Source organism: Oncorhynchus keta, chromosome 4, assembly GCF_023373465.1.
Source record: "Oncorhynchus keta strain PuntledgeMale-10-30-2019 chromosome 4, Oket_V2, whole genome shotgun sequence".
Lineage (NCBI taxonomy): Eukaryota > Metazoa > Chordata > Actinopteri > Salmoniformes > Salmonidae > Oncorhynchus > Oncorhynchus keta.
The window spans coordinates 83564133-83586391 of record NC_068424.1 but is presented as its reverse complement, the minus strand read 5'-3'; the positions used below and the strand labels follow the sequence as shown (position 1 = coordinate 83586391).

Genomic DNA, 22259 nt, shown 5'->3' with positions numbered 1-22259 from the left:
GCTATATACAGGAGAGAGGCTATATACAGTAGAGAGGCTATATACAGTAGAGAGGCTATATACAGGAGAGAGGCTATATACAGGAGAGAGGCTATATACAGTAGAGAGGCTATATACAGACAGTGTGGTTAGTCAGGCTGATTGAGGTAGTATGTACATGTAGATATGGTTAAAGTGACTATGCATATATGATGAACAGAGAGTAGCAGCAGAGTAAAAGAGGGGTTGGGGGGGGGGGGGGGGGGGGAGGGGGGCCCAGACCAAATGGGGACATGACACTTGGGATGTGGATTCCACCAAATATTCCACTGTTGTACAACTTATCTGAGTGTACACACCTCACTCAGTACACACCTCACTCAGTACACACCTCACTCAGTACACACCTCACTCAGTACACACCTCACTCAGTACACACCTCACTCAGTACACACCTCACTCAGTACACACCTCACTCAGTACACACCTCACTCAGTACACACCTCACTCAGTACACACCTCACTCAGTACACACCTCACTCAGTACACACCTCACTCAGTACACACCTCACTCAGTACACACCTCACTCAGTACACACCTCACTCAGTACACACCTCACGTTGAAGTGGTGGTATGATTGTAAGTCCTGAATGACTTTCGAGTCAATGAAAAGCCTATGTGTATCATTATGTTATTTTTTTTATTCCATACTCACAGGAAGTAGGGCAGGAAGCCTGGGTAGTAGGGTGGTGGCGGCGGCGGCAGGGGCTGCTGTAACCGGTACCTGTGACCACTGACACGTCGTGGCAGCATGTGGGGGTATGGCTGAAGAGGAGAGAGAGAGAGAGACACATATATAGCTGTAAATAACATGGTGGTGGTGAACTATTTAAATAACCAGTCACTTCCAATGGTAATTACACCAGCTCTGTTGATTTAGCTAGTTCTACAATCTAGAGTCTGACCACTGGGAAGGGCCAGGCTGAGCTGGTTAGAGTCTGACCACTGGGAAGGGCCAGGCTGAGCTGGTTAGAGTCTGACCACTGGGAAGGGCCAGGCTGAGCTGGTTAGAGTCTGACCACTGGGAAGGGCCAGGCTGAGCTGGTTAGAGTCTGACCACTAGGAAGGGCCAGGCTGAGCTGGTTAGAGTCTGACCACTGGGAAGGGCCAGGCTGAGCTGGTTAGAGTCTGACCACTGGGAAGGGTCAGGCTGAGCTGGTTAGAGTCTGACCACTGGGAAGGGTCAGGCTGAGCTGGTTAAATGAAAGGTCAGGCTGAGCTGGTTTAGAGTCTGACCACTAGGAAGGGTCAGGCTGAGCTGGTTTAGAGTCTGACCACTGGGAAGGGTCAGGCTGAGCTGGTTTAGAGTCCTACCACAGTAAAGGATTATGGCTAGATAGCTCTATGTTTCGCTAACTGTGTATAGTGAAGACATGAGGTCTTACCACAGTAAAGGGTTAACCCATTCCTAGAGGCTAGTGACCTTTAGAGCCTATTGACGATAGTATCTTCTAGCCAGGGGAGTTTTGTTTAATTAAGATCCCAGACGTTTATTCTGAACGTTGAAACTCATTGCTTGCAATACGATTTTGGAAACGTAGCTTTCACATCAACCCAATGTTTATTTTAATTTTAAACAATGTACTACACATCTTTATAGGGTTATTGTTCCCACACGGCCATATCAACAGGTTACAGCGCTTGTTTACGGAAGACAGAAGCGGCCACCTGTGCTAATTAGCCACCTAGCGTGCTCCCAACACCTGTGCTAATTAGCCATCTAGCGTGCTCCCAACACCTGTGCTAATTAGCCATCTAGCGTGCTCCCAACACCTGTGCTAATTAGCCATCTAGCGTGCTCCCAACACCTGTGCTAATTAGCCATCTAGCGTGCTCCCAACACCTGTGCTAATTAGCCATCTAGCGTGCTCCCAACACCTGTGCTAATTAGCCATCTAGCGTGCTCTCAACACCTGTGCTAATTAGCCATCTCGCGTGCTCCCAACACCTGTGCTAATTAGCCACCTAGAGTGCTCCCAACACCTGTGTGTAAGCTAACTGGGGAGGAAGTGTAGTTTGGCAACGTTAGGCACAAACGGCGTATGGATCTGTGCAACACTGCTACAGTAAAATTATCTTTTTAAGATCATTTCTCGCTGACGAAAAGGGGTACATATACTAGTCAATTTTGATTGTTATTTTTCAACATGAAATGTATTATGAAATAAAAGATGTTACAATGATTTTAAAGCTTTTTAAAAATGGAAATTCCAAAGTCAAAAAACAGTGAACATTCAATTGCCAAAACATTTCAAATATTCCATAGTCTCTGTCAACATCAATAGAAAATAGGAACATATATACAGTGCCTTTTCGAAAGTATTCGGCCCCCTTGAACTTTGCGACCTTTTGCCACATTTCAGGCTTCAAACATAAAGATATAAAACTGTATTTTTTTGTGAAGAATCAACAACAAGTGGGACACAATCATGAAGTGGAACAACATTTATTGGATATTTCAAACTTTTTTTAACAAATCAAAAACTGCAAAATTGGGCGTGCAAAATTATTCAGCCCCTTTACTTTCAGTGCAGCAAACTCTCTCCAGAAGTTCAATGAGGATCTCTGAATGATCCAATGTTGACCTAAATGACTAATGATGATAAATACAATCCACCTGTGTGTAATCAAGTCTCCGTATAAATGCACCTGCACTGTGATAGTCTCAGAGGTCCGTTAAAAGTGCAGAGAGCATCATGAAGAACAAGGAACACACCAGGCAGGTCCGAGATACTGTTGTGAAGAAGTTTAAAGCCGGATTTGGATACAAAAAGATTTCCCAAGCTTTAAACATCCCAAGGAGCACTGTGCAAAGCGATAATATTGAAATGGAAGGAGTATCAGACCACTGCAAATCTACCAAGACCTGGCCGTCCCTCTAAATTTTCAGCTCATACAAGGAGAAGACTGATCAGAGATGCAGCCAAGAGGCCCATGATCACTCTGGATGAACTGCAGAGATCTACAGCTGAGGTGGGAGACTCTGTCCATAGGACAACATCAGTCGTATATTGCACAAATCTGGCCTTTATGGAAGAGTGGCAAGAAGAAAGCCATTTCTTAAAGATATCCATAAAAAGTGTTGTTTAAAGTCTGCCACAAGCCACCTGGGAGACATACCAAACATGTGGAAGAAGGTGCTCTGGTCAGATGAAACCAAAATTGAACTTTTTGGCAACAATGCAAAACGTTATGTTTGGCGTAAAAGCAACACAGCTCATCACCCTGAACACACCATCCCCACTGTCAAACATGGTGGTGGCAGCATCATGGTTTGGGCCTGCTTTTCTTCAGCAGGGACAGGGAAGATGGTTAAAATTGATGGGAAGATGGATGGAGCCAAATACAGGACCATTCTGGAAGAAAACCTGATCGAGTCTGCAAAAGACCTGAGACTGGGACGGAGATTTGTCTTCCAACAAGACAATGATCCAAAACATAAAGCAAAATCTATAATGGAATGGTTCAAAAATAAACATTTCCAGGTGTTAGAATGGCCAAGTCAAAGTCCAGACCTGAATCCAATCGAGAATCTGTGGAAAGAACTGAAAACTGCTGTTCACATATGCTCTCCATCCAACCTCACTGAGCTCGAGCTGTTTTGCAAGGAGGAATGGGAAAAAATGTCAGTCTCTCGATGTGCAAAACTGATAGAGACATACCCCAAGCGACTTACAGCTGTAAGGTGGCGCTACAAAGTATTAACTTAAGGGGGCTGAATAATTTTGCACGCCCAATTTTTCAGTTTTTGATTCGTTAAAAAAGTTTTAAATATCCAATAAATGTTGTTCCACTTCATGATCGTGTCCCACTTGTTGTTGATTCTTCACAAAAAAATACAGTTTTACATCTTTATGTTTGAAGCCTGAAATGTGGCAAAAGGTCGCAAAGTTCAAGGGGGCCGAATACTTTCGCACGGCACTGTATATATATTTCAGTTGTGTATACAACTTTGTTTTTATTTTATGACTTATTTTTCATTCCTTAAAAAGGGGATCACCTCATCTCTGCTCAGTAGAAGAAGTCAGCCGGACAAATGTCTTCAGTCATTCTATTCTGCCTACTGCAGAGCTGGCTGACTAAAATCCTTTCACTAGTTCTTCAAAGTAGATAAGGTACACTTTCATGAACTGTAATATAATAATAATAATATATGCCATTTAGCAGACGCTTTTATCCAAAGCGACTTACAGTCATGTGTGCATACATTCTACGTATGGGTGGTCCCGGGGATCGAACCCACTACCCTGGCGTTACAAGCGCCATGCTCTACCAACTGAGCTACAGGACCATCCAGGACCAACTGTCTCTGCCCCTCTCGTCATTGTGTTGTGTACATTCCTCTCTCTTATACGGTCCCGTGTGTATCCAACCTAACATAGCAGGCCTAAAAGTTTATCCCTCCGGAGATCTGTATACAATGACGAGATGCTCATGTCTATGCCTTAACAATGGGAGTCGTTGTCCCAAAATAAGCCCATAGTACCGCATTGGGCTTATTCGGACTGATTTTGGTGAGAGTGAAACCTCTTGCTTCACCTCTTACTCTCCGATCCGTCTCGGAGCCTGAAAAAAAAAAATGCCGCAATGGATTACGGTCATCGTAGTTCATTCCCACGTTTATGCGGGTCGGTTGAATATTTGCTTAATGAAAACTACAACTCCCTTCAGCCCAGCGTCCCACATACACTACTGCTCGCCCCACATCTCATTCATGGGCATTAATATGGAGTTGGTCCCCCCTTTACTGCACTAGTGAGGTCGGGCACTGAGGTTGGGTTGATGAGTTCCAATTCATCCCAAAGAAGCTTGATGGGGTTGAGGTCAGGGCTTAGTGCAGGTCAGTCAAGTTCTTCCACAAGTTCTTCCACACCGATCTCGACAAACCATTTCTGTATGGACCTCGCTTTGTGCACGGGGGCATTGTCATGCTGAAACAGAAAAGGGCCTTCCCCAAACTGTTGCCACAAAGTTGGAAGCACAGAATCATCTAGAATGTCATTGTTTGCTGTAGCGTTAAGATTTCCCTTCACTGGAACTAAGGGGCCCGAACCATGAAAAACAGCCACAGACCATTATTCCTCGTCCACCAAACATTACAGTTGGCACTATGCATTGGGGAGGTAGCGTTCTCCTGGCATCCACCAAACCCAGATCTGTCCATTGGACTGCCAGATGGACTGCCAGATGGACTGCCAGATGGTGATTCATCACTCCAGATAAAGCATTTTCACCGCTCCAGAGCTTTACACCACTCCAGCCGACGCTTGGCATTGCACATGGGAATCTTAGGCTTGTGTGCAGCTGCTCTGCCATGGAAACCCATTTCATTAAGCTCCTGACGAACAATTATTGGGTTTTGCGAGCTTGTGTGGCCTACAACTTTGTGTCTGAGCTGTTGTTTCTCCTAGACATTTCCACTTAACAATAACAGCACTTACAGTTGACCCGGGGAAGCTCTATCAGGGAAGATATTTGACAAACTGACTTGTTGGAAAGGTAACGATGACACGTTGAAAGTCACTGAGCTCTTCAGTGAGGTCATTCTACTGTCAATGTTTGTCTATGGAGATTGCATAGCTGTAGCTGTGTGCTCGGTTTTATAAGTCTTACCACTGGGGGAGGGCAGGTGGGAGGTAAAGTCTTACCACTGGGGAGGGCAGGTTGAGGTAAAGTCTTACCACTGGGGAGGGCAGGTGGGAGGTAAAGTCTTACCACTGGGGAGGGCAGGTTGAGGTAAAGTCTTACCACTGGGGAGGGCAGGTTGAGGTAAAGTCTTACCACTGGGGAGGGCAGGTTGAGGTAAAGTCTTACCACTGGGGAGGGCAGGTTGAGGTAAAGTCTTACCACTGGGGAGGGCAGGTTGAGGTAAAGTCTTACCACTGGGGAGGGCAGGTTGAGGTAAAGTCTTACCACTGGGGAGGGCAGGTTGAGGTAAAGTCTTACCACTGGGGAGGGCAGGTTGAGGTAAAGTCTTACCACTGGGGAGGGCAGGTTGAGGTACAGTCTTACCACTGGGGGAGGGCAGGTTGAGGTAAAATCTTACCACTGGGGAGGGCAGGTTGAGGTACAGTCTTACCACTGGGGGAGGGCAGGTTGAGGTAAAGTCTTACCACTGGGGAGGGCAGGTTGGAGGTAAAGTCTTACCACTGGGAAGGGCATCTCTTGGTGCAGAGGCTCCTGAGGGAGGTACTGGAGGGGGACAGAGGGAGGCATCGCTGGTGGGTGGTGGAGGCTCGAGGCAGGGTAAGAGAACGTTCCTAATGGATGCTGGTCCCCCCTGAGGTCCACTTCATTCTCTACCCTCTGGAGAGGCTGTCCGAGGGGAAAAGGAGGGAGTGAGAGAGAGAGAACTAAAACAGTCAGTGATGGGTTTTATATACACATTCTAACTCTTACTCGTTCCTTTTTAATTAAAATGTGGCTCAACTACTATACACGAAATACAGACAGAAAGTACCACCGAAAGGAATAATAATATTGGGTTAACACATTCTAACTAAATCCGAGGCGACGAATCACTTTTTGTTTTATTTATGTGGATCAACTACTGTGTGTGTGTGGATGACGAGGCGTACGCAGAACGTTATTCCGATGTTATTCGTAACGGACATGATTCCATCCTACTACTTGCCACTCCATTCCCTACATCAGGCAAACTACAACCTCCGGGAGGTTAAGGTTGAAAAACTCTCCAGGCCACTCTTGAACATCTACAACCTGATATAAAGTATGTATTATTATATATTGTAATGGACATACACAGTGCCTTCAGAAAGTATTCAAACCCCCTTTGACTTTTTCCCCAGACAGAATTAAACATTTATTAAAATTGAGATTTTGTGTCACTGGTCTACACACAATAAAACCATAAAATGTGGAATTATGTTTTTAAGAATACAAAAATCATAATAATTACAAATGAAAAGCTGAAATGTCTTGAGTCTTGTTATGGCCAGTTTAAATAAGTTCAGGAGTAAATGTCTTAACGAGTCACACAAAGTTGCATGGACTCACTGTGTTCATGATGACTACCACATCTCTGTACCCCACATAGGGCCCTGGACTAAAGTAGTGCACTATGTAGGGAATAGGGCTCTGGTCTAAAGTAGTGCACTATATAGGGAATAGGGCTCTGGTCTAAAGTAGTGCACTATGTAGGGAATAGGGCTCTGGTCTAAAGTAGTGCACTATATAGGGAATAGGGCTCTGGTCTAATGTAGTGCACTATATAGGGAATAGGGCTCTGGTCTAAAGTAATGCACTATATAGGGAAAATGGCTCTGGTCTAAAGTAGTGCACTATATAGGGAATAGGGCTCTGGTCTAAAGTAGTGCACTATGTAGGGAATAGGGTCCTGGTCTAAAGTAGTGCACTATATAGGGAATAGGGCTCTGGTCTAAAGTAGTGCACTATGTAGGGTGTAAGGAGCCATTTGGGACTCCGACGGAGGTACTCACCATGCGTGGGTGCTGCCTCTGGAGAGGGAGGAACTGGCTGAGAGGAGTAAGGTGAGGAGGCTGGTGGGGTGGTGGCCCCGGGGGGTTGGGGTGCAATATAAAATGTTCGCTGGAGATCAGGGGTGGGAAAGCTTGGTAAGACACTGGCAAATGCTGCATTGTACAGGCTTGGATGAGCTAGAAAAATAGAGAAGAAAAAAACCCCAGACAGAACACACTGTTGTCATAACGAACGGAGGTTAACCATACAGAACAAGACCGGCAGGGCCGTACCTCAAGAAACCAATTCTACATAAATCAAAACAGTATACAAATAATACAATCGATGGATTAAAAGCCATCTATAATCGAGGGGTATTACCAGCCAACCACGGACAATTCTTACGCTACACGAACAAGAGTGAAATATGTCCATAGCTCAGATGCAATGATGTCAAGAATATTAGCAAATATCATACTGCTAAACAGCTTAAAAAATAAGCAGTGTTGGTAGTGGTGCTACATTCGACAGTGAACACAACTGAAGTGGTATGGTGGTGTGTCGGTAGTGGTATGGTGGTATGTCGGTAGTGGTATGGTGGTGTGTCGGTAGTGGTATGGTGGTATGTCGGTAGTGGTATGGTGGTGTGTCGGTAGTGGTATGGTGGTAGTGGTATGGTGGTGTGTCGGTAGGGGTATGGTGGTGTGTCGGTAGGGGTATGGCGGTGGTATGGTGGTGGTATGGCGGTGTGTCGGTAGTGGTATGGTGGTGTGTCGGTAGTGGTATGGCGGTGTGTCGGTAGTGGTGTGTCGGTGTGTCGGTAGTGGTATGGTGGTGTGTCGGTAGTGGTATGGTGGTGTGTCGGTAGTGGTATGGTGGTGTGTCGGTAGTGGTATGGTGGTGTGTCGGTAGTGGTATGGTGGTGTGTCGGTAGTGGTATGGCGGTGTGTCGGTAGTGGTATGGTGGTGTGTCGGTAGTGGTATGGTGGTGTGTCGGTAGTGGTATGGTGGTGTGTGTCGGTAGTGGTATGGTGTGCGTAGTGGTGGTGTGTGTCGGTAGTGGTATGGTGGTGTGGTCGGTAGTGGTATGGTGTGTGTCGGTAGTGGTATGGCGGTGTGGTAGTGGTATGGCGGTAGTGGTATGGCGGTGTGTCGGTAGTGGTATGGCGGTGTGGTGTGTCGGTGGTAGTGGTGTGTCGGTAGTGGTATGGCGGTGTGTCGGTAGTGGTATGGCGGTGTGTCGGTAGTGGTATGGCGGTGTGTCGGTAGTGGTATGGTGGTGTGTCGGTAGTGGTATGGCGGTGTGTGTGGTATGGTGGTGTAGTGGTATGGTGGTGTGTCGGTAGTGGTATGGTGGTGTGTCGGTAGTGGTATGGTGGTGTGTCGGGTAGGTGGTGTGTCGGTATGGTATGGTGGTGTCGGTAGTGGTATGGTGGTGTGTCGGTAGTGGTATGGTGGTAGTGGTATGGTGGTGTGTCGTAGTGGTATGGTGGTGTGTCGGTAGTGGTATGGTGGTAGTGGTATGGTGGTGTGTCGGTAGGGTATGGTGGTGTGTCGGTAGTGGTATGGTGCGGTGGTATGGTGGTGGTATGGCGGTGTGTCGGTAGTGGTGGTGGTGTGTGGTAGTGGTATGGTGGTGTGTCGGTAGTGGTATGGTGGTGTGTCGGTAGTGGTATGGTGGTGTGTCGGTAGTGGTATGGTGGTGTGTCGGTAGTGGTATGGTGGTGTGTCGGTAGTGGTATGGTGGTGTGTCGGTAGTGGTATGGTGGGTGTGTCGGTAGTGGTATGGTGGTGTGTCGGTAGTGGTATGGTGGTGGTGGTAGTGGTATGGTGGTGTGTCGGTAGTGGTATGGTGGTGTGTCGGTAGTGGTATGGTGTGCGTCGGTAGTGGTATGGTGTGTGTCGGTAGTGGTATGGCGGGGTGTCGGTAGTGGTATGGCGGTGTGTCGGTAGTGGTGTGTCGGTGTGTCGGTAGTGGTATGGCGGTGGTGTAGTGGTATGGTAGTGGTATGGCGGTGTGTCGGTAGTGGTATGGCGGTGTGTCGGTAGTGGTATGGCGGTGTGTCGGTAGTGGTATGGTGGTGTGTCGGTAGTGGTATGGCGGTGTGTCGGTAGTGGTATGGTGGTGTGTCGGTAGTGGTATGGTGGTGTGTCGGTAGTGGTATGGTGGTGTGTCGGTAGTGGTATGGTGGTGTGTCGGTAGTGGTATGGTGGTGTGTCGGTAGTGGTATGGTGGTGTGTCGGTAGTGGTATGGTGGTGTGTCGGTAGTGGTATGGTGGTGTGTCGGTAGTGGTATGGTGGTGTGTCGGTAGTGGTATGGTGGTGTGTCGGTAGTGGTATGGTGGTGTGTCGGTAGTGGTATGGTGGTGTGTCGGTAGTGGTATGGTGGTGTGTCGGTAGTGGTATGGTGGTGTGTGTCGGTAGTGGTATGGTGTGTGTCGGTAGTGGTATGGTGTGTGTCGGTAGTGGTATGGTGTGTGTCGGTGGTTGAATGGTGTGTTTGTCGGTAGTGGTATGGTGGTGTGTCGGTGGTTGAATGGTGTGTTTGTCGATAGTGGTATGGTGTGTGTCGGTCGTTGAATGGTGTGTTTGTCGGTAGTGGTATGGTGTGTGTCGGTAGTGGTATGGTGGTGTGTCGGTGGTTGAACGGTGTGTTTGTCGGTAGTTGTACGGTGTGTTTGTCGGTAGTTGAATGGTGTGTTTGTCGGTAGTTGTACGGTGTGTTTGTCGGTAGTTGTACGGTGTGTTTGTCGGTAGTTGTACGGTGTGTTTGTCGGTAGTTGTACGGTGTGTTTGTCGGTGGTTGAATGGTGTGTTTGTCGGTAGTTGTACGGTGTGTTTGTCGGTAGTTGTACGGTGTGTTTGTCGGTAGTTGTACGGTGTGTTTGTCGGTGGTTGAACGGTGTGTTTGTCGGTGGTTGAACGGTGTGTTTGTCGGTAGTTGAACGGTGTGTTTGTCGGTAGTTGAATGGTGGTATGTCTACGCTTCAGAGGGGGAGGGGCTACAGTAACCTACACTTCAGAGGGGAGGAGCAGGTAGCCTAAACACACACACACATTGGCAGATTTCCAGCTAGCAGGCAGACGCTGGATAAAGTTTGAGTGACAGAGGGATTTGCATAGACTCTTTGTTTGTGTTTTTTGTGGGACTAAAGAAATTGTTATTAACCAGTTCCCATGCTTTTAAAATAACAGTTCTGTTCCGGAACAGTTTAGATCACTTTTGTTTTCGATTTGGGTTCTGTTCCCCCTGAACCAGTTTCAACCCTTGGTTGGTAGTGGTATGGTTTGTTGGTAGTGGTATGATGGGTTGCTGAGGTATGCCAGCTAGTGTGGCTGGAGTGGGTATGGTGCGTAGGAAGCGGTGTATGAACAGTGGGTATGGTGTATTAACAGTGGGTATGGTGTATCAACAGTGGGTATGGTGTATTAACAGTGGGTATGGTGTATTAACAGTGGGTATGGTGTATTAACAGTGGGTATGGTGTATTAACAGTGGGTATGGTGTATTAACAGTGGGTATGGTGTATCAACAGTGGGTATGGTGTATCAACAGTGGGTATGGTGTATCAACAGTGGGTATGGTGTATCAACAGTGGGTATGGTGTATTAACAGTGGGTATGGTGTATTAACAGTGGGTATGGTGTATTAACAGTGGGTATGGTGTATTAACAGTGGGTATGGTGTATTAACAGTGGGTATGGTGTATCAACAGTGGGTATGGTGTATTAACAGTGGGTATGGTGTATTAACAGTGGGTATGGTGTATCAACAGTGGGTATGGTGTATCAACAGTGGGTATGGTGTATCAACAGTGGGTATGGTGTATCAACAGTGGGTATGGTGTATTAACAGTGGGTATGGTGTATTAACAGTGGGTATGGTGTATTAACAGTGGGTATGGTGTATTAACAGTGGGTATGGTGTATTAACAGTGGGTATGGTGTATTAACAGTGGGTATGGTGTATCAACAGTGGGTATGGTGTATTAACAGTGGGTATGGTGTATTAACAGTGGGTATGGTGTATTAACAGTGGGTATGGTGTATTAACAGTGGGTATGGTGTATTAACAGTGGGTATGGTGTATTAACAGTGGGTATGGTGTATTAACAGTGGGTATGGTGTATGGTGTAACAGTGGGTATGGTGTATTAACAGTGGGTATGGTGCATTAACAGTGGGTATGGTGTATTAACAGTGGGTATGGTGTATTAACAGTGGGTATGGTGTATTAACAGTGGGTATGGTGTATTAACAGTGGGTATGGTGTATTAACAGTGGGTATGGTGTATTAACAGTGGGTATGGTGTATTAACAGTGGGTATGGTGTATTGACAGTGGGTATGGTGTATTAACAGTGGGTATGGTGTATTAACAGTGGGTATGGTGTATTAACAGTGGGTATGGTGTATTAACAGTGGGTATGGTGTATTAACAGTGGGTATGGTGTATTAACAGTGGGTATGGTGTATTAACAGTGGGTATGGTGTATTAACAGTGGGTATGGTGTATTAACAGTGGGTATGGTGTATTAACAGTGGGTATGGTGTATTAACAGTGGGTATGGTGTATTAACAGTGGGTATGGTGTATTAACAGTGGGTATGGTGTATTAACAGTGGGTATGGTGTATTAACAGTGGGTATGGTGTATTAACAGTGGGTATGGTGTATTAACAGTGGGTATGGTGTATTAACAGTGGGTATGGTGTATTAACAGTGGGTATGGTAGGAAGAGGTGTATTAACAGTGGGTATGGTAGGAAGAGGTGTATTAACAGTGGGTATGGTGGAAGAGGTGTATTAACAGTGGGTATGGTGCATTAACAGTGGGTATGGTGCATTAACAGTGGGTATGGTGTATTGACAGTGGGTATGGTGTATTAACAGTGGGTATGGTGTATCAACAGTGGGTATGGTGTATTAACAGTGGGTATGGTGTATTAACAGTGGGTATGGTGTATTAACAGTGGGTATGGTGTATCAACAGTGGGTATGGTGTATCAACAGTGGGTATGGTGTATTAACAGTGGGTATGGTGTATTAACAGTGGGTATGGTGTATTAACAGTGGGTATGGTGTAGTAACAGTGGGTATGGTGTATCGACAGTGGGTATGGTGTATTAACAGTGGGTGGGTATGGTGTATTAACAGTGGGTATGGTGTATTAACAGTGGGTATGGTGTATTAACAGTGGGTATGGTGTATTAACAGTGGGTATGGTGTATTAACAGTGGGTATGGTGTATTAACAGTGGGTATGGTGTATTAACAGTGGGTATGGTGTATTAACAGTGGGTATGGTGTATTAACAGTGGGTATGGTGTATTAACAGTGGGTATGGTGTATTAACAGTGGGTATGGTGTATTAACAGTGGGTATGGTGTATTAACAGTGGGTATGGTGTATTAACAGTGGGTATGGTGTATTAACAGTGGGTATGGTGTATTAACAGTGGGTATGGTGTATTAACAGTGGGTATGGTGTATTAACAGTGGGTATGGTGTATTAACAGTGGGTATGGTGCGTCACTGACATTCCAGCTCTTCCTTTTCAAACTCACAGGAGGAGGAAGGCAGCAGAGCAGAGAGAGCTGTCCGCTGAACATTACCGAGCATGCTGGGAGCTGCTGACTGTTGCACCCTGGGAGAGGTTGCCCGGTGTGGATGGGGAAACCGTGCGTCGTCACCGTGGTAACAGTGTAAGAGATGGGAACGGATCCCTGGTGCAATATTAGTACAAGAGAGAAAACGATGATTCAGTCCATTTTCCAAACAACTTCAAAAGACAAAAACGTAACACGTAGTCAACGTCTCATTTTGAAAACTGTCCTGTGTATTTTCTTTCTCCAAAGCTCACAGTGTCATAGAGACTAACAAACGGCATAAATTAACCCACATGGTCCTTCTGTGGCTCAGTTGGTAGAGCATGGCGCTTGTAACGCCAGGGTAGTGGGTTCGATTCCCGGGACCACCCATACGTAGAATGTATGCACACATAAGTCGCTTTGGATAAAAGTGTCAGCTAAATGGCATATATTATTATTATTATTATTATCTGGCTCAGATCTTAAACCAGTGTGAATTTCTAATTCACTAGAGCACAACATTTTAATTTAACCTTTATCTAACGAGGCAAATCAGTTAAAGACCAAATTGTTATTTACGATGACGTCCTACCGGGGAACAAGTGGGTTAACTGCCTTGTTCAACATGCACTCTGAAAGTAATGAAAGGAAAGTTGTACACTCTTCTCTAGTCTTTTCATTTTGATTGTGTTCCAAATGGTACCGGCAGGGTAGCATAGTGGTTAGAGCGTTGGACTAGTAACCAGCAGGTAATCTAGTGGTTAGAGCGTTGGACTAGTAACCAGCAGGTAGCCTAGTGGTTAGAGCGTTGGACTAGTAACCAGCAGGTAGCATAGTGGTTAGAGCGTTGGACTAGTAACCAGCAGGTAGCCTAGTGGTTAGAGCGTTGGACTAGTAACCAGAAGGTAGCCTAGTGGTTAGAGCGTTGGACTAGTAACCAGCAGGTAGCCTAGTGGTTAGAGCGTTGGACTAGTAACCAGCAGGTAGCCTAGTGGTTAGAGCGTTGGACTAGTAACCAGCAGGTAATCTAGTGGTTAGAGCGTTGGACTAGTAACCAGCAGGTAGCCTAGTGGTTAGAGCGTTGGACTAGTAACCGGAAGGTAGCCTAGTGGTTAGAGCGTTGGACTAGTAACCAGCAGGTAGCCTAGTGGTTAGAGCGTTGGACTAGTAACCAGCAGGTAGCCTAGTGGTTAGAGCGTTGGACTAGTAACCAGCAGGTAGCATAGTGGTTAGAGCGTTGGACTAGTAACCAGCAGGTAGCCTAGTGGTTAGAGCATTGGACTAGTAACCAGCAGGTAGCCTAGTGGTTAGAGTGTTGGACCAGTAACCAGCAGGTAGCCTAGTGGTTAGAGTGTTGGACTAGTAACCAGCAGGTAGCCTAGTGGTTAGAGCGTTGGACTAGTAACCAGCAGGTAGCCTAGTGGTTAGAGCGTTGGACTAGTAACCAGCAGGTAGCCTAGTGGTTAGAGCGTTGGACCAGTAACCAGCAGGTAGCCTAGTGGTTAGAGCGTTGGACTAGTAACCAGCAGGTAGCCTAGTGGTTAGAGCGTTGGACTAGTAACCAGCAGGTAGCATAGTGGTTAGAGCGTTGGACTAGTAACCAGCAGGTAGCCTAGTGGTTAGAGCGTTGGACTAGTAACCAGCAGGTAGCCTAGTGGTTAGAGCGTTGGACTAGTAACCAGCAGGTAGCCTAGTGGTTAGAGCGTTGGACTAGTAAGCAGCAGGTAGCATAGTGGTTAGAGCGTTGGACTAGTAACCAGCAGGTAGCCTAGTGGTTAGAGCGTTGGACTAGTAACCAGCAGGTAGCATAGTGGTTAGAGCGTTGGACTAGTAACCAGCAGGTAGCCTAGTGGTTAGAGCGTTGGACTAGTAACCAGCAGGTAGCCTAGTGGTTAGAGCGTTGGACTAGTAACCAGCAGGTAGCCTAGTGGTTAGAGCGTTGGACTAGTAACCAGCAGGTAGCCTAGTGGTTAGAGTGTTGGACTAGTAACCGGAAGGTTGCAAGTTCAAATCCCTGAGCTCACAAGGTACAAATCTGTTGTTCTGCCCCTGAACAGGCAGTTAACCCACTGTTCCTAGGCCGTCATTGAAAATAAGAATTTGTTCTTAACTGACTTGCCTTGTTGAATAAAGGTTAAATTAATAATTAAGTGCAGTACTTTTGACCAGGGTTAGGGTCCCTACTACTACAGGTGTGTACCTACGCACCTGGTCGTGTACCTACGCACCTGGTCGTGTACCTACGCACCTGGTCGTGTACCTACGCACCTGGTCGTGTAGCTCCACCATGATGGGGGTCTGTTGATGCCGAGGTGGGTGTGCGGCAGGGTGGAGCATGCGTGGCGGGGCACTGGCGTGGCTGTACTGTCTGGCCTCATCTAAAAGAACCTGCTGATGTTGCTGGGAGAAGTGAGGGTGGTGGAAGTTCTCCTCCTGGAGCGAGGAGTCGTGCAGTACGACCGGTCGGTCTCGACTCCCCCACTGTCGTCTCACTGGCGGGCTGCTGGCACATCAGGGTAGCACCCCATATAACATCCATGCATTTAAAAAATAAATACAAAAGTGTATCCAATTATCTGTTTAGGATGTACTTAAGATTGTCTTTAATGTAATGTTATTTATTTAACATTAAAACATGTTTATGAATATCACAAGTTTGGGATATACTTAGACACTTAACACGATCTGTTTGGGATATACTTTGACAATTTACATTATTTTTTTGCGATACAACACTTTATACAAATGTATATGCATTTTTTAAATATATATTTTTAACAAATGTTAATTCTGCTTTTCTTCAGTTCATGTAAACTGTGACAGTAGTTTATTAAATACAGTCAAAAAAGTGCTGTCTGGGCAGTTGGTCCTTGAATAGAGCACAAATGATTCCTAAACCCTATGTAGTAGACCAGAACACACTATACAGGAAACCTCAGGGTGGATGGCCCATTATCCCATGATGACAGTTGATTTTTAAAATGTTTTAAAGTTTTTTTAAAAAGAGGGTGGATGCTTTCCAAATGTCTCCCTATTCCCTAAATAGTGCACTACTTTTGACCAGAGCTTTATGGGTAGTGTACTGTATAGGGTATAGGGTTGCCATTTGGAACACATAAAGTACTAAATGAGTAAGCACTATTCACCTTCTCCTGAGGTGCACTGGGGTGTTGCAGGGCTCTCCTAGGAACCTCCTCTGGTTCAAGGGGGCTGTCGGTGGCCGCCTAGTCACTGCTATTTCCCATGGTCGCATTGGTGACGTCGTGGGGACCGACGAGTCACACGCTGGAAGAGGGGTGCTGGAGGCACGTGCCCTCTAACCTCTGTCTTTACCCTGAAAATAAAACACCGTTAGCTTCCCCAACAACACTCACTAGTCTGGATACGCAAAACGGAGTTTGATTTGAAATGTGTGTCTATATATCAAATAATTTCTGAGTAATAATTAATAATAATTTACAATAAAAGCTGGCAAAAACACCCATTTCTCAAGCAATAATTTAGCTGGGACTGTCTGGGAGGGGAAACTGAAAACTAGCTGTTATTGGCAGAGAGGTTTGGAACTCTTTGTTAATTGGCTTATTGACCAATTTAACACGTGGTGATGTCACCGTGGAAAGCTGAAACTCCCGCCCATGCAAACCTGCTGATTACAAGGTCCTGTGTAGATTTCATTGTCAACCAGCAACAGCAAACAACATCTGATCAAATGTTTTCACACTTTTACAGTGTTAGTTTCATCCGCTGTAGTACAATACTGCACCTTTAAGATGTAAAACATTTTCTTTCAGACCCCCCCCAAAAAACGAAAAATACTAAGTCACTCTGGATAAGAGCATCTGCTAAATGACAAATGTATAGCTACTGACTCTATCGAGCTATAAGTGCAAGGTATTTTCACAGGTAGCCCAAATCTTATGTTTTCCACTAATTGGTCCTTTGACCAATCACGTCAGATTTATTCACAACAAATGTTTTCAGAGATGATCTGATTGGTCCAAAAATCTATAAGTAAAACTAAAAATTTGAACACATTGGGCTGCCTGTATAAACGCAGCCAAAGTATCTCCGGACTATTTAAAAGTGATACATTCGTAAATAGGGGGCGCTGTAGCTAACATAAACAAGGAAAGCCATGTGCTCAGGGACAAACAAAGCAACAACAACGGGCGAGGAGTTAGCTAAATAAATAGCAATAACATATTTTTGTTCTCGTTTTAATGAGACGTTTCACTTGTATTTTCATTTCCAGTTGCATGGCTGAGATTCCATGATATTAACGCATTTAGCCTCAAAAAGCACAAAGGCATTGCTTGCAATGGACACAGGAGCCAAGAAATAAGCCAAGAAAGCCGTCCACTGTCAACCACTTTTCGTTTTTTTTGCCGTGTGCGTGTTGCACAAAAGCAGCAAGCATTTCAAATCAATATTTCGAAAATACGCTAGCTATCAATAGTTAAATGCACAATATGAACATGATTAGCTAACCTGCCTAGCCTCTCTTTTCCTTTTAGCTAACTGAGAATGCTTAACTAGCTAAACACCTTAAGCAAACCTGCTTCAGTCTCAACTCAGAAGACGAGGGATGCGCCGACTGAGGTTATATAACTTCATTGGTTAACTTTATCAGGCTGTATTATGTTAGTGGATAGCCTATTAGCTATCTAACGTTATTGCATAGTCCATCCATCAGCCTAAAGAAATACAAGCTGGTATATTATTAATTTTTTTCTAATGAATGCTTCGTTTAGAATGATTAATTACGATAAATTGTAATTGGCACCTTTCCTTCACGCGTGTTATTGTCACGGAGCGCCTTGGACAGCGTTGTTTTTGATGAAGCCAACTCTCTTCTGCCCCAGTGTTAAAAACATCAATCACAAACTGTAGGCGAGGCCGAAACCAAGTACGCTTTATAGCTACAAATAAACGATTCACATCCTGCTGGGGATAGGAATTATTAATCACAAATACATACAAATCCAAAAAGACATATTAGGTCTGATACAGACACAACTTTGACGCGGAACAACTCAACTTAGGTACAGCTTTGAAAACCTCTTTAGGATCCGCCCTTCCCCCCAATTTTCCCCTAAAATGACATTCCCAAACCTAACTGCCTGTAGCTCAGGCCCTGAAGCAAGGATATGTATATTCCATTTGAAAGGAGACACTTTGAGTTGTGTGGAAGCTTGAAAGGAATGTAGGGTAATATAACACAATAAATCTGGTAAAATATAATACAAAGAGAAAAAAAACTTTATTTTGTATTTTTTGTTAAATGCAAGAGAAAGGCCATAATGTATTATTCCAGACCAGGTGCAATTTAGATTTTGGCCACTAGATGGTAGCAGTATATGTGCATATATATTTTTAGACTGATCCAATTAACTATTGCATGTCTGTTCCAAATTTTTGTATCAAGACTGGCCAAATGTGCCTCATTTTTTTATTAATAACTTTTAATGTTCAAATTTGTGCACTCTTCAAACAATAGCAAGGTATTCTTTCACAGTAATAGCTACTGTAAATTGGACAGTACAGTTAGATTAACAAGAATTTAAGCTTTCTGCCAATATCAGATATGTCTAGGTCCTGGGAAATTTTACGTAGAGTTATGTAGGTAAATGTACATGTTCATGGTTGTTTCTATTGTTTTTAACAAATTGAAATGTAATATTTAAATACTGTGTTTATGCTTTTATGGCGTATTTATGTGTATAAAATGATGTGCAAAAACATATGAGCTGTTTTAAAGGTGATGCAACAATAAAACTTTTCCTAAAATAAAAAAAAACATGTGGCCCATAGAGCTACTATCTGCTAGTACTCATTGCTAGTAAGTCATGTTAGCACACCCTGCTAGTTAGTCATGTTAGCACACCCTGCTAGTTAGTCATGTTAGCACACCCTGCTAGTTAGTCATGTTAGCACACCCTGCTAGTTAGTCATGTTAGCACACCCTGTTAGTTAGTCATGTTAGCACACTCCGCTAGCTAGTCATGTTAGCACACCCTGCTAGTTAGTCATGTTAGCACACCCTGCTAGTTAGTCATGTTAGCACACCCTGCTAGTTAGTCATGTTAGCACACCCTGCTAGTTAGTCATGTTAGCACACCCTGCTAGTTAGTCATGTTAGCACACCCTGTTAGTTAGTCATGTTAGCACACTCCGCTAGCTAGTCATGGTAGCACACCCTGCTAGTTAGTCATGTTAGCACACCCTGCTAGTTAGTCATGTTAGCACACCCTGCTAGTTAGTCATGTTAGCACACCCTGCTAGTTAGTCAGGTTAGCACACCCTGCTAGGTAGTCATGGTAGCACACCCTGCTAGGTAGTCATGGTAGCACACCCCGCTAGGTAGTCATGGTAGCACACCCCGCTAGGTAGTCATGGTAGCACAACCCGCTAGGTAGTCATGATAGCACACCCCGCTAGGTAGTCATGGTAGCACACCCCGCTAGGTAGTCATGGTAGCACACCCCGCTAGGTAGTCATGGTAGCACACCCCGCTAGGTAGTCATGTTAGCACACCCCGCTAGGTAGTCATGATAGCACACCCCGCTAGGTAGTCATGTTAGCACACCCCGCTAGCTAGTCATGGTAGCACACCCTGCTAGGTAGCCATGTTAGCACACCCTGCTAGGTAGTCATGTTAGCACACCCTGCTAGGTAGTCATGTTAGCACACCCTGCTAGGTAGTCATGGTAGCACACCCTGCTAGGTAGTCATGGTAGCACACCCTGCTAGGCAGTCATGTTAGCACACCCTGCTAGGCAGTTATGTTCGCACACCCTGCTAGGCAGTCATGTTAGCACACCCTGCTAGGCAGTCATGGTAGCACACCCTGCTAGGCAGTCATGGTAGCACACCCTGCTAGGCAGTCATGGTAGCACACCCTGCTAGGCAGTCATGTTAGCACACCCTGCTAGGCAGTCATGTTAGCACACCCTGCTAGGCAGTCATGGTAGCACACCCTGCTAGGCAGTCATGGTAGCACACCCTGCTAGGTAGTCATGGTAGCACACCCTGCTAGGTAGTCATGGTAGCACACCCTGCTAGGTAGTCATGGTAGCACACCCTGCTAGGTAGTCATGTTAGCACACCCTGCTAGGTAGTCATGTTAGCACACCCTGCTAGGTAGTCATGGTAGCACACCCTGCTAGGTAGTCATGGTAGCACACCCTGCTAGGTAGTCAGTAACATCAATCACAGATAGACAAGGTAAAAACCTGTCGTTCTGCCCCTGAATAAGGCAGTTAACCCACAGTTCCTAGGCTGTCATTGAAAATAAGAATTACTTATTAACTGACTTGCCTAGTTAAATAAAAGGTCAAAACTAAAATAAACAAATACAAATGGAGCAACACATTTCAATTTTAGAATCCGAGAGTAAATATTGATTGACAAAATTCACCTTGTCCGAGAGAGAGATTTACATAGTTATCAAAACGGCACGCCAAGGGTAAGCCTACGCAAAACACAGCCCTAATATTAAGTGTGGAAAAACGATTGGAACCATTTCCCTGTTTGACCGCTAGGTTTTATGGGTATTATGACTCACACTGTGGTACTCTGGAGAGGCTTGCTTGGTGGTTAGCACATGCGCAGATCAAATACACAGTTGGGAACGCTATTTAGCTGGGTTTCCACGTCCTAATAATTCGAAAGATTGCTCAGAAAAAAAAAATCTGGTTTTAAACGGCGTATGTTTACTTAGATTTTTGACCCTACACGGATTAAGATACACAGAGAAAGGTGTTTACATGACTCTTACATAATCACTTTAATATATATATATATTATTATATTTAATATCGAATTATTACTGTGCATGTAAAAGGTACTCACTATAGTGGTCCTTGCAAAGGGTATTAATATGTGGAATAAAGTGAAGTGGGCCAGTAACGGGAGCGACAGACATTGAGAATTGCCTAAACCAAATAAATAAAGTATATATATTTTTTAAGTATATTGATCCAGCAATACATATATTTTGCCCAGAAACATCGCATCATGGATTATGTCTGAGCATCTGCACGTCAGGCCTGGCTGTCTGATTGCTTCACTGCGGATAAAAACACTGCAATGTTGCATACGGGAACATTCATATAAGGGGGAAGGAGACCAATTCATCCTTATTGGGATGTTCTAACCATCTTTTCCGGGACATAATAGCGGTTCGTGAAGTGGGAGATAGCGTAAGGATAAAACTCCGTTTCCTATGCGGAATGTAAACATTACTCTCCGAGCGAGATAGAAAACAAGGAGGGGCTCAAGGCAGACTGGGGGAAAAGACAGACAGCGAAACACAACGCAGTCCCTCTGGAAAAACTGCGACCCGGATAAACGAGCACGCAAACAGGAACAGAACATCTATGCAAACTTGTCTAGACAACGTGATAAATATCGTTACCTGATTGTTAATTAGAAAGCATTTGATTTAATGATACTTCTTGTAATCCTTCATATCTCGTTCATATTTTCGGTGCGGCATTGTCGTCAGCTGTTCCTATGTGGAACAGTCCGTGGATTTCACCACTATTGTAAAGAAAGGTACAAACATTATACCTTGTATTACAAAACACCTGAAACCAACATCCTACGCGGGATTTATGACTAGACGCCGCCAAATTGTAAACAAAATATACTCCAGTTGATTGTACATGGCTGGTAGAAAACCCCGACACTTGTTTTGGGGGTTCGCAGTGAACGTTTTACCCCCATTTGGACGCATTTGAGAGAGCGCACTCCATCCTGTCTGCTTTACCGTAATGACAGTATGAGTGTTACAGTGTAATATCCCCAATGTCATGTTTCGGCTGTCAAGATCACTTACATTTACATTTAAGTCATTTAGCAGACGCTCTTATCCAGAGCGACTTGTCTATAAGTAGGCCAGTGGCCTCATATCTAAGCGATTTTGACTTTATATGCTCCTTTGTTTTAGTTTGTATCAATGCAACTTCACTATCAGGTACACACGATGGTCATTTAGTTTCCTTCCAAGAATGTTGAAGAACAACCCCGATATTATTACGCTACACTACACCCAACGGAAGTGGTCGGGATTGGGAACCACACTTATCCTTGTCTGAGACGAGACCTGAAGATTTAGTCTGGTTTCCCAAGTGAAGGTCTTAGGTTTTTGCTCATTTGGGGAAAACAAGGCAGGTGGCACACAGGAGATCCA

At 44.9% G+C, this 22259-nt stretch overlaps 1 protein-coding gene across 6 annotated transcripts in view; it reads right to left on the bottom strand.

Moving 5' to 3' along the window:
- Positions 1-21692, bottom strand: part of rnf44 (ring finger protein 44) — a 36509-nt gene extending 14817 nt beyond the window's left edge. The window contains exons 1-7 of one of the 6 annotated variants that reach the window (XM_052517988.1): positions 21483-21692; positions 16213-16400; positions 15335-15569; positions 13043-13201; positions 7501-7677; positions 6188-6355; positions 696-805 (exon numbers count right to left, since the gene is read on the bottom strand). In XM_052517988.1, coding sequence (XP_052373948.1) covers positions 696-805; positions 6188-6355; positions 7501-7677; positions 13043-13201; positions 15335-15569; positions 16213-16319 — 956 coding nt within the window. In that variant the 5' untranslated portion in view covers positions 16320-16400; positions 21483-21692. Of the gene's footprint in view, positions 1-695; positions 806-6187; positions 6356-7500; positions 7678-13042; positions 13202-15334; positions 15570-16212; positions 16401-16709; positions 16732-17849; positions 17975-20483; positions 20594-21482 lie in introns of those variants that run through there. The other 5 variants (XM_052517993.1, XM_052517992.1, XM_052517989.1 and 2 more) reach the window with 5 other exon arrangements.
- Positions 21693-22259: the final 567 nt, after the last annotated feature.